Source organism: Hyalella azteca, unplaced genomic scaffold (genome assembly GCF_000764305.2).
Source record: "Hyalella azteca isolate HAZT.00-mixed unplaced genomic scaffold, Hazt_2.0.2 contig7808, whole genome shotgun sequence".
Lineage (NCBI taxonomy): Eukaryota > Metazoa > Arthropoda > Malacostraca > Amphipoda > Hyalellidae > Hyalella > Hyalella azteca.
In genome coordinates this window covers 18738-33176 of record NW_025937922.1, presented here as the reverse complement: position 1 = coordinate 33176, position 14439 = coordinate 18738, and the positions used below count along the sequence as shown (strand labels likewise).

General features: G+C 36.5%; 2 protein-coding genes across 2 annotated transcripts; one reads left to right on the top strand and one right to left on the bottom strand.

Moving 5' to 3' along the window:
* The first annotated feature begins 903 nt into the window (after positions 1-903).
* On the top strand, positions 904-2834 carry LOC125178202. Its single transcript, XM_047881395.1, has 2 exons — positions 904-1712; positions 2419-2834. Exons 1-2 carry the CDS (start codon positions 913-915, stop codon positions 2603-2605), a joined length of 987 nt encoding a protein of 328 aa, XP_047737351.1. The 5' UTR covers positions 904-912; the 3' UTR covers positions 2606-2834.
* Positions 2835-6286: 3452 nt separating this feature from the next.
* LOC125178201 lies at positions 6287-14121 on the bottom strand. Its single transcript, XM_047881393.1, has 5 exons — positions 13911-14121; positions 13533-13654; positions 12702-12827; positions 8989-9413; positions 6287-6335 (listed from the first exon to the last, which is right to left on the bottom strand). Exons 1-5 carry the CDS (start codon positions 14029-14031, stop codon positions 6287-6289), a joined length of 843 nt encoding a protein of 280 aa, XP_047737349.1. The 5' UTR covers positions 14032-14121.
* Between the last annotated feature and the right edge of the window lie 318 nt (positions 14122-14439).

Here is a 14439-nt window from a genome sequence, read left to right as displayed (position 1 = left end):
AAATTGTGTAAAACTTCGAGGGCAACGTAGCCCAGTGATTACAATTCAGAGAACCGAGATTTGAGCAGTGGATGCGTGTTCCAACCAAGTTTATCTTCACAGTAATGGTCAAAATATGCTAGGCGGCCTGATGGCAGAGAGCAGCAAAATTTTAGCACTGAATTGTGGGTTTAAAATCAAAGTAAGCATTAAACATTCTGCTATGTAGAGAATCAGGGTTTAGCAAGATATGGCCTCGTCAATGCTGACAATAATATTAGTAGAAACGCTTTAAAATTGGGATGGACATGATTATAAGCATTTTGATATGCTGGAATTCAGGAGTATTTGCTCTTAAAGAGTCCATAGTAATGACATGTAATGCAGCAGCGACTTGCCGGTGCCCTATGCCTATTCATCACTAAATTTTTCTGTTAGGAACAGTCTGAATTATGACCTCTAATATTAAATACGAGCAAGAAATCAGCTTTCAAGTATGGATACTGATCATGTGGTAATTATGTACATAGAATAGCACAACAATGCACCATACATAGTACATGTGTTGAATCTTTGATATTTACTCAGAAGATGCTCCGTTTCATAATTCATATAAAAAATCCGGAATCTCTATATTTTCCGCTATATGATAGCCCTTGCTATGAGCTATAAAAAGAGCCCAAACTTGTTTATGAAATGTTTCATGGTAAGAAGTTATTGACTCAAAACCGTCCCTTATTAACCCATTTGCAGAGGTGGGCAGTAGCGGCTTACATGTAGCAGCCGCTACTAGCGGCCGCTACATTTTCAGTAGCGGTAGCGGTCGCGGCTCTACATTTAAGGCAATGTAGCAGTAGCGGTAGTGCCCGCTACATATTTAAGTAGTGATACGAGGTTTTGCCGCTACAGCGCNCCTGCAGCAACGGGCCCTCCATGGAGCATAACCACGACGCGGGCCATGGAGGCAACGTCCCCTGCAGCAACGGGCCCTCCATGGAGCATAACCCCGACGCGGGCCAGCAACTGGGCCTGCCTAGTGGAGCGCACACAGCAAATTCTTCGTTTAAGGTCAAGCAAAAATTTGTCATCTGCATACACTGCGGGTGTAAATACATGCAAATTGCAGAAGAAAGTCTGGGAAAAATGTTTTTGCTTTATTCCGAAGCGCTGCAAAAACCTTCTCACTCATTACTCCAAAATTTACTCACTGAATTATTCGAAATTTCTGGGATCACGGAGATGAGTTTGTACCTCAAATTCAAAACAGATTTTACACCAAGGGCCATCGACAAAATTTTTTCCTATATTGAAAAAATTATTCAATGCATTTCTCCCACCAAGTTCGGTGACCAATTTTTCGAATATTATCATGAAAAATTTGAAGAGCTGGAACAATATATATTAGAAATATCTGTCCACATAGACGATACAATTTCATTCGAGAGAACGGGCTTTAATCGCAGTGAGCGCGTAAGTCATATTTTGCAGTCAATTCACAACATGGAACAAAGTTTCATTCGTGCGGGAGTCATTCTCGGCAAGATTTTCCACAATCTTTTGACTCCATTTTTATCCATTGATTCATTAGAAGAATTCGTCCCTAAGTCCGAAGAAGCGCAGCCTTGTCCGGTGTGTTTGGATCTCAAAATCAAACAAGACGACAACTTCACGATTTTGTCCAATTGTAAACACGTTTTCTGCGACTCTTGCATTACGCAGTGGCTGCAACAACAGTAAGTACAGGCTTTGATTTCACACTAAATAAGCCTTCAATTATGTGTATAATCCTGCTGATACATTTTTGACGCGCATATTATTTCAATAAGATTCTTATTCAAGTTCACGTTCTTACATGTCATTTTTAAATTTTCCTTGTCATTCATGAAGCTTCTTTAATTTTTTCGGTTTCATAATTTCGTTTTACTGTCATGTTCACAATTCAGTACATGCTATAAATTCTTTCTTCATTTATTGCCGTAGCAAATATTTAGTAATGAAGTGCTTAAAATATATTTCGTAATCTATTGCCGTAGCAAATAGTATTTCTTAATCAATGGCCGTAGCAAATATTTAGAAATTATGTGCTTAATAAATATTTTGCCATCAATTACCGTGGCAAATAGTACTTCGTTATAAGTTGCCGTAGCGAATGTTTAATGATAGAGTGCTGAAAAATATCTTTATTTGATTGCCGCAGAATGTTTTGCAATAAACTGCAGTAACAAATATTCCATAGTCAATTACCGTAGCGAAAATTGTTTAATTAATTCCAGTAACAAATTTTTTTTAATTATTCGCCATAACAAAATTTGTTTAATTATTTGCCGTAAAAATATTCCGTAATCAATCGCCGCAGCAAATGTTTAGTTACCAATTGCCGTTTAATATATTTCGTAGTTATTTGCCGTATTAAATATTCCGTAATTTTTTGTGTTGCAGTTGGTCGTGCCCGATGTGCCGCCAGCCTGTCAGCCACCGCGCCTGCCGCGACGAATTCCTGGCCTTCAAGGAGGACCAGCGCGTCCTGCAAGCCCTGCACGGCGTAGCGGGGGAAGATGGTGCGAGTGTCAGGTTGTCTACCGTAACTCCCTTAGTTGTGTTAGCACTTACAGCGTCACTTCCGTGACGTTACTATACTATGCCATTATAAGCTCCCCGAGCGGACCTTCAGTCAGTCTTGGGCATTTATAGGCGAGACGTAATAAAGTCATCATCATGTAGTCCGCAGGACCGCGCCAGACTCCGGCGTTGAGTAGCCTCCGTCGTTAGAGTAACAATCTAAAATCTACCATGTGTACTTACCACTAAGCTTCCTTGTATTCCTATCTAGTTCGTAAATATATTATTAGACAACTCGCCTCTCAATCAACCTGCCGCTTATTCGGACATAACTTAAAACCCTTGGACCCTCAACTCCAATAAACCTAAGAAGATCATCCGGTTATTAAACAATACTGAACATTGATATAATTATATATTATCGGGCCAGTCAAGTCAAAACCTTCCTGACACGAGCACCAGCTAACTGTGATAAAACTTGATGAAAACGAAGTTTAATCACCGTTCTTCATTAAATAATTTAACTACCGTCATAGATAATTTACTGTCTAGCGCTAACTTGATTGATTACATGTAATCAAGCAACATTGATGGTTAATACATCTATAAAAGTGAACGCCAATAACTTTTCATTCGCGACCACCCTCCTTTTTTGTCTCCTTCATACGTTAGTAAAAAATTCATTAGTAACCATTCGTTAGTAACCATTCGTTGGTAATCATTCGTTAGTAGGCGTTCGTTAGTGATCTTCCGTTAGTAACCATTCGTTTGTAACCATCGTTGGTAACCATTCGTTAGTAACCATTCGTTAGTAACCATTCGTTGGTAACCATTCGTTAGTAAGCATTCGTTAGTAACCTTTCGTTAGTGATCTTTCGTTAGTAACCATTCTTTGTTAACCATCGTTGGTAACCATTCACTAGTAACCATTCGTTAGTGATCTTTCGTTAGTAACCATTCGTTAGTAACCATTCGTTAGTGATCTTTCGTTAGTAACCATTCGTTAGTAACCATTCGTTAGTGATCTTTCGTTAGTAACCATTCGTTGGTAACCATCGTTGGTAACCATTCGTTAGTAACCATTCGTTAAAATCAACATAATCACTGACAATCAAAATAAATCGTTGAAAATCGAAATAATTCGTTGAAAACACAAATAAATCGTTGAAAATCAACATAATCATTGAAAATCAAAATAAATAGTTGAAAAATCAAAATATATAGTTTAAAATCAAATTAAATCGTTGAAAAAGGAAATATATCGTTGAAAATCAAAATAAATCGTCGCTGACATTGAGGCTTTAAGTAGCAATATCTTTTAAAATTCAATTGTCAAGCTTGAAAATATCAAGACCATGAGTTGTCTTTAAATTATTACTTTCTTTCTTGCTTAACCTGTTAGGTCGCGGCTCTATGTTAATTTGTTAAGTCACGGCCCATGTTTAGCTTGTTAAATCACGGCTCACGGTTAGCGTTTAAGTTACGGCTCACGGTTAGCTTGTTAAAATAAGGCTCACAGTAAGCGTTTTAAGTCACGGTTCACGGTTATCGCTTTATAAAACACGGCTCACGGTTAGCGTTTAAGTTACGGCTCACGGTTAGCTTGTTAAAATAAGGCTCACAGTAAGCGTTTTAAGTCACGGTTCACGGTTATCTTGTTAAAATAGAAGGCTAACGATTAGCGTTTAAGTCACGGTTCACGGTTATCTTGTTAATTTACAGTTCTAATTACAGGCTGTCCAGGCGCTAAGGTTTAAATGCTAGAAAAAAGTGGACGAGAACGGCTATGATACTGTATCCAGCGTGCATTCATTCAAAATAATCGTTTGCCAAAATGCATTCATTGATAGACATTATATGGGGTTTAAATTAATAGATGAACGCTTCTAAAAATGTGTTCTAATTTTCAAATTATGACGAAACATTGTAAGTCAATTTGTAAGATGAATATTAGTTAGTTATATTAGTTAAACCATTAACTTTTAACTAAACATCGTTCTTAAAACTGTATTTGCAAAGTATCAATTGAGCTGTAGTTGATTCCTTGATACTCAGACAGTGATTATGTCGAGAGTGAAACACCTTTATACAACTTCTAGGTGTTTGTTTCCTTAAATAGAAGCTAAATTGTATAAAATAAAGCTAAAAGAAAAATATTTCTTTCCTATCTATACGCTATTCGTCATTAATTATTTTAGTTGCTCCTCGAACATCGCTGTTCTTTGTCATTCGATTTGTTCATTGTAATCGGTGTTCTTTGTCACAGCCATGGAGGCAGCGAGAGAACGATCTCCACGGTCTAATTGGATTACATTTCCTTCAAGCTTAGCTTAGAATTCTTTCAAGTTTAGACCTTAAGCCGAACGACCAATCAGCTCATGGGAAAGAAGGTCACAACATATTTTTTTGTAATACGACTCGACCTGAGATAACAAGGAAGTTCCGTCACGCCTATTCTGCACCGTGATAATTCCTGTGACCGGACGCTTCCGTTTATGACTTCGGACCGCGGTAGGCCTAGGCCAAAATTCTCTCCTAAGCCACACGTTGCTTATGGCGGGCTAATGGTGTTTTGCTTTACGAATATATAATATTTTATGAATATGTTATGTTGTATGATTATCTTATGTTTTATGACTGTGTTATTTTGTATGAATATGTTAAGTTTTATGAATATATAAAGTTCTATGAATATGTTATGTTTATAAATATATAGGTTGACTTCAAACATGTAGGTTCATCATAAAAACTGAACCACCAATCCAAAGCTGAATTAGAGTTTGTATAGGTATCATTATACATATTATACAGAGACGTTGAGAATGTACATATAGCGTAGCGTTGTATCAAGTAATGTATGTGTGAGGCAATATAACGTAACGTTGTATCTTGTAACGTATTTGCTTCGGTCTCACCTTCCTTGAAATAGTCTTACCTTGATTCAATTTCTTTAATGTTCCTTCAACTCACGTCACCTTATTTATACTCATATTACCTCATTTAAAGACGTCGCAAATTATTTCAATTCATCTCATCTTTTTTCAACTCGACTCATCTTATTTCAACTAGTCTCATATTATTGCAATTCATCTCATCTTATTTCAACGCGACTCATCTTATTTCAACTAGTCTCATATTATTGCAATTCATCTCATCTTAATTCAACTCGATTCATCTTTTTTTAACTCGTCTCATATTATTTCATCTCGTCTCATATTATTTCAACTCGTCTCACATTATTTCAACTCGTCTCATATTATTTCAATTTATCTCATCTTATTTCAACTCGACTCATCTTATTTCAACTCGGCTCACCTCATTAATATCGTAATTAATTTGTACTTATTGGTTATTTATCTTAACATGACCGTAATAACTCGCTTAGGATGACGGTGATGTTCTGGTCTCATAATAATACATTGAAAGAAATAAGGACTTAAAACACAGAAGCAAATATTTCGTTATATTTTCAAAATTTACATTATGTACATAGAGTTCGGATAAAAAGTGTCGGTCATTTAATTGTAGCATTGTTAAGGCCAGATTATATTACAAGGATGGAAATGTTGATTTTCCATGCACAAAGTTTTATCACAGTCAGCTGGTGCTCGCACCATCTTCCCCCGCTGCGCCGTGCAGGGCTTGCCTGGCGCGCTGGTGATCAAGTTTTATCACAGTTAGCTGGTGCTCGCGCCATCTTCCCCCGCTGCGCCGTGCAGGGCGCGCTGGTCATCAAGTTTTATCACAGTTAGCTGGTGCTCGCACCATCTTCCCCCCGCTGCGCCGTGCAGGGCGCGCTGCATGGTCATCAAGTTTTATCACAGCTAGCTGGTGCTCACACCATCTTCCCCCCGCTGCGCCGTGCAGGGCGCGCTGCTCATCAAGTTTTATCACATTTTTTATATTTTTTCTATTTTCTCAGGGTCTTTTGTCCGAGAGGTCATTGGGGGCGAAAAGTGCAATGCTACCAGAACAATTTTCATTTTTCTGAGTGTAGGTGGTTGAGTTTTACTGACATACTGGGACCGGAAAAAGTTTTTTTCAATTTACTGTAATTTCCGAGCAATAACTTGTCTTGTTACTTTGAAAAATGTTGACAAATTTGTGCTGTAGAAATTTGGCAGTCCTTGCTTATCGACACTCGGTCAAATTTGAATTCCTTTTGGAAAATATATTCACATTTTTTCAATACACTTATGGCATTAATTTGAAGCTGGCTCGAAAGCAGCGTTAGCATCTCAAAGAGACGAAGTGACAAGGAAGGACAGGCGAAAAGCAACAGAAACTAAGACATTCGAACAAGAGGTCGCATAAACGGGACGTCGGCCGCCCGCACGAGAGACAGAGAAGGGAAATGTAAGGAATCCTGCCTACACAATAACTTAATGTAAGGAATCCTACCTACATAATAACTTAATGCAAGGAATCCTACCTACATAATAACTTAATGTAAGGAATCCTACCTACATAATAACTTAATGCAAGGAATCCTACCTACATAATAACTTGACCCCACAACCGAGACCTACAGTCAGACACCGCGAGCTCAGCGGTTGGGCGCTCAGGAACAATCCTCCACAGGGATTGTTCCCCCACTAGGAACGCGAAAGATTCAATCAATAAGATTCAATCCCCCACTAGGAACGTGAAATCCCACAGGACTTATGACGAGGACGAGCACAGACACACGTCAGAACCCCCCGTGAGGGGTATCGTTTTAATGAACTTGCGGGACACAACCTCGGATCCGGACAACTAAGAGCGGAGGCGTCGCTTAGTTTTGTTTATATTTCGGTCGAAGTGTAAGGAAACAAAATAAAGAAGTCAGTCCAAAAGCACCAAAATAAAATATAAATTCAACCCTATTTATGGACAAGACTTTCTGGAAATAAGCATGATATGAAAATAAATTATTTATTTTAGCCCTTCCAACATTATTAAATCGGCATTGTTCGGGTTTCCAACGAATTTTAGTCAGCCAAATATCCCAAAAAGCATGAAACAAATGTTACCAGCAACGGAAGATAAATTCGATAAACCATCTCGTGTTTCTCACGGTTACTGATCTACTGGTAGATTACTAATCTATTGGTAAATTAGATTACTGATCTACAGGTATAGTAGATTACTGATCTATAGGTAAAGTAGATTAGTGATCTACAGGCAAAGTAGGTTACTGATCAACAGATAAGGTAGATTACTGACCTACAGGTAAAGTAGATTACTGATCTACAGGTATAGTAGATTACTGATCAACAGATAAAGTAGATTACTGATCTACAGGTAAAGTAGAACAGTATCTAGTAAAGTAGATGCATATTTATCATGATTATATTCTAATGGGGCGGCATTTAGGCCTCAACAAGCGAGAGGTTTTGTCTTTCTCTTTTGAAGTCTTTTGCTGCCCCAAGCAACTGCTGCTTCAGGGTGACAATGAACAGCTGACGCCCTCTTCCTTGGTGGCAGTGGCTGCCTTAGGTTGTGTACAAAACTTTGTCCTGTTGTCTCAAAAGATCAAATGTTCTGCACTTAATTTTTTTATAGTTATTTACATCCAAATGCATCCTCACATTTCGGTCCATGAAACCTTGTTTTTATGATGCCCTGGAGTGTAATGCAGTTCGAAAATGTGTTTTTGATACAAGTATCATCACACATAGAGAATTGGAAGAGGCTTTTTCTGACAAATGCTTATCTAAAAAATATCTTTTCATGGCTCACTTTGTGGTGTAAGGATAAACACACTTTTAGCGCTGTATTGGTTTTTCTACCAAGTGCATGCGAAGAAAATGGCGTTTCAAGCTATATTTTAGTTTGCAAGCATAATCACACTCAGGGTACTGAATAGGTTTTTCTGTAGAATGCTTGTGAAGAAAATGACTTTTCAAGTTCCCGTTTGTGGTACAAGCATAATCACACTTAGGGCACTGAATAGGTTTTTCTGTAGAATGCTTGTGAAGAAAATGACTTTTCAAGTTCGATTTTGTGGTACAAGCATAGTCACACTTAGGGCACTGAATTGGTTTTTCTGTAGAATGCTTGTAAAGAAAATGACTTTTCAAGTTCCCTTTTGTGGCACCAGCATAATCACACTTAGGGCACTGAATAGTTTTTTCTGTGGAATGCTTGTGAAGCAAATGATTTTTCAAGGTTTCTTTTGTGGTGCAAGCATAATCACACTTAGAGTACTGAATAGGTTTTTCTGTTGAATGTTTTTGAAGAAAATGTCTTTTCAAATCCTCTTTTCTTTTGCATGCATAATTACATTTAGGACACTGAATAGGTTTTTCTATTGAATGTTTGTGGAGAAAATGACTTTTCAAGATTTCTTTGGTTTTGCAGGCATAATCGCACTCAGCACAATGAATAGGTTTTTCTGTAGAATGTTTGTGAAGAAAATGTCTTTTCAATGCCTTTTTTGTTTTGCAAGCATAATCACACTTGGCGCACTGAATATGTTTTTCTGTTGAATGTTTTTGAAGAAAATGTCTTCGCAAAGCCTTTTTTGTTTTGCAAGCATAATCGCAATCAGAGCAGCCAAACTTCTTCATGGCTGAATGTGTAGAGAGGCAACGCTTGTGCAGAATTTCTTTGCAACCATCAGCACATTCCCTCCCAGAGACTTCAAGAGACTTCCCTTGAGGATGCCTTGAGAGAATATGTTGAGCTTCAGTGGCAGACGATTTTAAACAGGAGTGGCATTGGTGATCATTGGAAGCAAAGTGTTCTAGGTGCTGCAGTTGGCCTGCACCTGCACCCACCAATCCGCACTGTGAACACCCAAGCCGCAGATGTTGCTTGGAGCTGGACGCCTCAGAGACGTCAGCGCCGCCAGCAGCGTCTCCTGATGCCGGGACTGACCCACCAGCATGGCACTGAAGATAAAAATTATAGATTAAAACCAGTTGTAAATTAAGTTTATATAATAACAGCAACATTAAACATTTAGCTTCAAAGGCCATTAAACATTAGGGCAATGGGTTTGACATTGACGGCAAGGCAATATTATTCTATAGCATGAAACAGAGTACCTAGCAAAATTACTGAACTGAATATAACTTTAAAATATTTAAACGAGGCCTCATTGCTCTAAGCTCAATATTATAATGCAACTTTTGTTTACTGATGACGGTTTAAGGCCATATTAGGTAGGGCTTGCTCTGCTGTGTGTGTGCACCTGTTATACCGTCAAACTGGGTAATAAGGGACAGTTTTGAGCGTTTTTTGTCAATAACTTCTTACCATGAAACATTTCATAAACAAGTTTTGGCTCATTATATAGCTCTTTGCGAGGGCTATCGTATGGGGTTCTTAAAAAAATTCATATGCTATTAGTAAGGTGCCAGACGCAAAATAAAAGCATCCCAAATTACCCCTGGGAATGGGGTAATCCCTGACACTTGAAATAAAACCTAATTTTAAAATGTTTGAAGCATGCAAATTGTACTCATCTATTACTAACAGTAATCTGAAGTCCTCATTTTCCTTTGTAGATGATGTAGATGTAGAATAAATGTCATTTTCTGTGATTTTTACTTGTTTCTTCTTTATTGATATGATATTGCCATATCCATACATTACCGTATTATTGATGTGATATTACCATATCTATGAAGATGCCATTGAGCATTTACAGCCTTGCCCACTGCAAACTTCATATCAGCAGCCATATAGCACTTTTCTGTATTTGTAAGCTGACAGGATGGCTTGTAATTTCACACCATTTCAATTGGGTCAAATGAATCACTATAACAAAAAGATATTGTAAAAAATACCAGAAACAGAAAGTAGGTAATACTCTGGTGACAACCGTAATATTTTCTGGAGAAATAAATCATAATTTAGGTTAAATACTTTTCATTTTTATGTTGACCGGTGCACAATTCTATGACATTCTCTGCACAATTTTCTGATGACCGATGATGCATAAATTTTTTGTCAAGTGTCATTTTTTTCACAGGGAGATAAATATAAATAAAAATTTTTTATTGTTAATTTTTTTATTGTTATTTTTTCATCAAATTCATCCATAACTAATGCCTTTGCTAATCAAGGTTCTACTGTAAATGCATTTCTAGGGGTGTCCCTTATTACCCCGTCATGCAGAAATGGCCACCATTTTTCTTTAGGAATGAGATAGGAGAATTTTGTCAATCACGCTTTTAGACCAACACCTGTGTGCAAATTTTATGTAAGTAGAATTTTTTGATATGGCATATATTTTTTACTACAGACCTAAGCAGAGGTATGTTTTCAAAATCTCACTTTTCACACTTTTTTTCATGGATTTTTTAGACGTGAAAAATGTATGATTTCTTGATTTACTTTATGCTATATAGATAGTAAAAAAGTTTAACTTTATGCCACTATTTTCAGTTTTACCATATTTTTATTAGTTTAGCTGCTACAACATTTCTACAAAATGTGGGACGGCAGTCCCGATTTACCCCGTTTGACGGTATTCACACAAGCAGATAATGGGTAACTTTAAGATAAAAGAACTTATTTTGTAGACCTTAAAAAAAATATTTTCCATTTGTCACCTCCCAATGATGTGTGGATTACCTTTTCCATCCTTCCTTGTATGTGATCCCAGAAAATTAATGGAAGAGAGGATATTTTGTTCAATGTAATAGATTAATGTAATAACTATCTGTTCTATAATACCTACCTACATGTCTTGTTCAAGGATTGGATTTTTGCTTAGAGAAAATCAAAGAAGGTATTGACAACTACATATTTTTGATGAAAGAAAATCATTACATTTCACTCACCAGATTCATATTCATGGGTATAATGGGTGCATCAACATGTATCACTATCTGTATTTACTCACTCATTTAAACTTATTCACTTATACCTAAATACCAACAATAAGGCAAAATATTCTTGATTTAAGGAATTGGGAGAAATTTTAGGTCTCTCAAAAACTTTTGCCATAGTGTAGATCCTGTCTCTTATACACATCTTAAAGACGCATGAGGCGCGGCTACANAAAACCGTCCCGATTTACCCCTGGGAATGGGGTAATCTGGGACACTTGCAATAAAAGTTAATTTTAAAACGTTTGAAGCATGCAGAGTGTACTCATCCATTACTAACAGTACTCTGAAGTCCTCTTTCATTGGAGATAATGTAGATGTAAAATTAATGACATTTTGTGATTTTTACTTGTTTTTCCTTTATTGATATGATTTTACCATATTCATTAATTACTGTATTATTAATGTGATATTACTGTATCCATGGACATGCCATTGAGCATTGACAATGACTTCGTCCACTGCAAGCTTTATATCAGCAGCCATGTAGCATTTCTTCTGTATCTGTAAGCTTACAGTATGGTTTGTAATTTCACACAGTTTTAATCAAGTCAAGTGATTTCACTATAACAAAAAAGATTGTAAAAAACATACCTGAAAAAGAAAATGTTCTAATGACAACCATCATATGTTTTGGAGAAATAAATCAAGTTTAGGTCAACTACTTTTCATTCAATGATGCCCGGTGCACAATTCTATATATATCATTCTATGTACAGTTTTGTGACGACCAATGATGCACTAATTTTTCAATAAGTGAATTTTTCTTGTTGAGCGAGGTAAATGTAATCAAAATTTTGTTGTTAATCAATTTTTTTGTTAACTGGCACCTTTGCTAACTGAGGTTCTACTGTAAATGCATTTTTAAGGGTGTCCCTAATTACCCCAGGGGTGTCCCTTTTTACCCCGTCATGCAAAAATGGCTGCCATTTATTTTTTGGAATGAGATAGGCAAATTCCGTCAATTATGTTTTCAAGCCGACACCAGGGTGTAACTTTTATGTAAGTAAAATTTTTTAATACGGCAAATATTTTTTTACTCCAGACTTTAGCAGAGGTACTTTTCCAAATTCACACTGTTCACACTTTTTTCCAGCAATTTTTTAGAGATAGTAAATATTTGATTTCTTCACTAGCTTTATACATTAATAAATAGTAAAAATGTTGAAGTTTATGCCACTATTTTTAGTTTTGCAATATTTTGATTAGTTTAGCTGCTACAACATTTCTACCAAATGTGGGACGTGTGTCCCGATTTACCCGCCTGTCCCTTTTTACCCCGTTTGATGGTATGAACATAACTGAATAGGTATATATATTCATGCTGTATACTTGATTCACCAAGAGAGCAGAAATGTTCTGTGAGGAGCTTGAGTGGTGAGTGTGAGCCTCAACTTGAGCTTCCAACTTGAATGGCACACATGAATAGAATGCAGGTGCAGGGCTGAGATGTTCAGTCAAACAAGCCTGGAGAGAAGTGGAGGATGATGTGGATAATAACTAGAGTGATATTTATATTGATTGACATGTGTTAAAAATACCATTCACTCCAGTGCTCATAGTGTTAAAAACATTAATTTCATTTTAATTTCAGAACAAAACAATTTTTTTTAATAGGAAGCTGATTTACAATAGGGCTATGGGTATTTTGGCAGCGTGGCAATACCCTATATTTTAGATAAACAAAAATTCAATAAACAATATTCAATAGAAACAAATTTCATCAAAATTCCCAAGATTATTGTGCAAATGAATGTTGAGAGAAATGACCTACAAAATTCTCATTGAGGAGCAAAAAGAGACAATTGAACAAGAAAATATACAACAGTTTGGGATGTTTTTTTACAATAAAGGCTATCACATTTCATTTTAATTTGGCTTCAGACAACAATAGAAAAAGCTTTAAAAGTTTGCATTTAGAATAGCAAACAAAATTCAAGCATTTAAAAATTATATTTACCATAACTTATTTAAAATGTGTGTTTTATTATCAGGGCCCTAATACCTAACAATATATCACTAATACTAAGATCAAATGCTGAAAAGACCTTTGCCTCCAGATTTGCTCCCTTGAAGATGCTGCATGGATTTAAAATATGGAAATAAATTTTAATAATTTTTATTGCAAATCTATGCTGACATTTCTAATGCTTTGCAAAAAATTCCATCTACCTCATTTCCATATAAGAATGGTTCTTCTTTAATGGAAAAGTCTTCAGTTTCTTCTTTAGGTTCCTCTTTGACGTAGACAGCAGAAACTTCAAATAGTGGAGAAGGGTCAACCTTCCCCCAAGCTGTAAAATAATCATACATTGATGCTTTTTCATCATCAAACTGTGGAGCAAGATAGCTCACAGTATGATACTCACCAAATTAATGAGTAATGAGAACTTCAGACAAAAAATATATAGCACTCGTTTGAGAGAGTACAATGAGATGACATATTCTCATAATATGTTATCAAATATTGTAGCAAAACACAGGACATGAACTCAGCCTCTCCTCGGCATTGTTACAATTGATGATTGTGGCACATGAAATTTGGCTTACCTTCAGACTTGATTTTGCCAGCACCAGGAGACACTTGATTGAGGCTCATCTCTGGGCATCTGCCACTATACATTGCAGCTTCCGAGAGTTGGTGGTTGGATTCACTGATGATGGATGACATCTCTCCATGCAATGATAATTATGAATCAATATGGCTGAAATTTCTACAGAGAGCAGTAGAGGCTCAAACAAGAGGTCTTAATTTTAACATCTGTAACAAAATATAAATTCTCTCAGTTAGATAGGTACAAAGTTATGTGAATTTTGCATCAATGGTCTTTGATGCACACATCCTGATGATCACTGCAGGGGAAAATTGGAAAAACATATGGAATAGAAACATAGAAATAGTGTATATCATTAATAAGTTTAGCTGGACAATAAACTTAAATTGAGAAGATGAAACAGGGAACATTTTAAAGTTATTGTATGTGGCAGCAACCATCAGTGCAAGTGTTTTCGTGCTCACTAGAAAGTATCTTTTTTTGGGAAGTAGCAGGGTTGGTGACTTTTTAAATTTTTTTTTCAA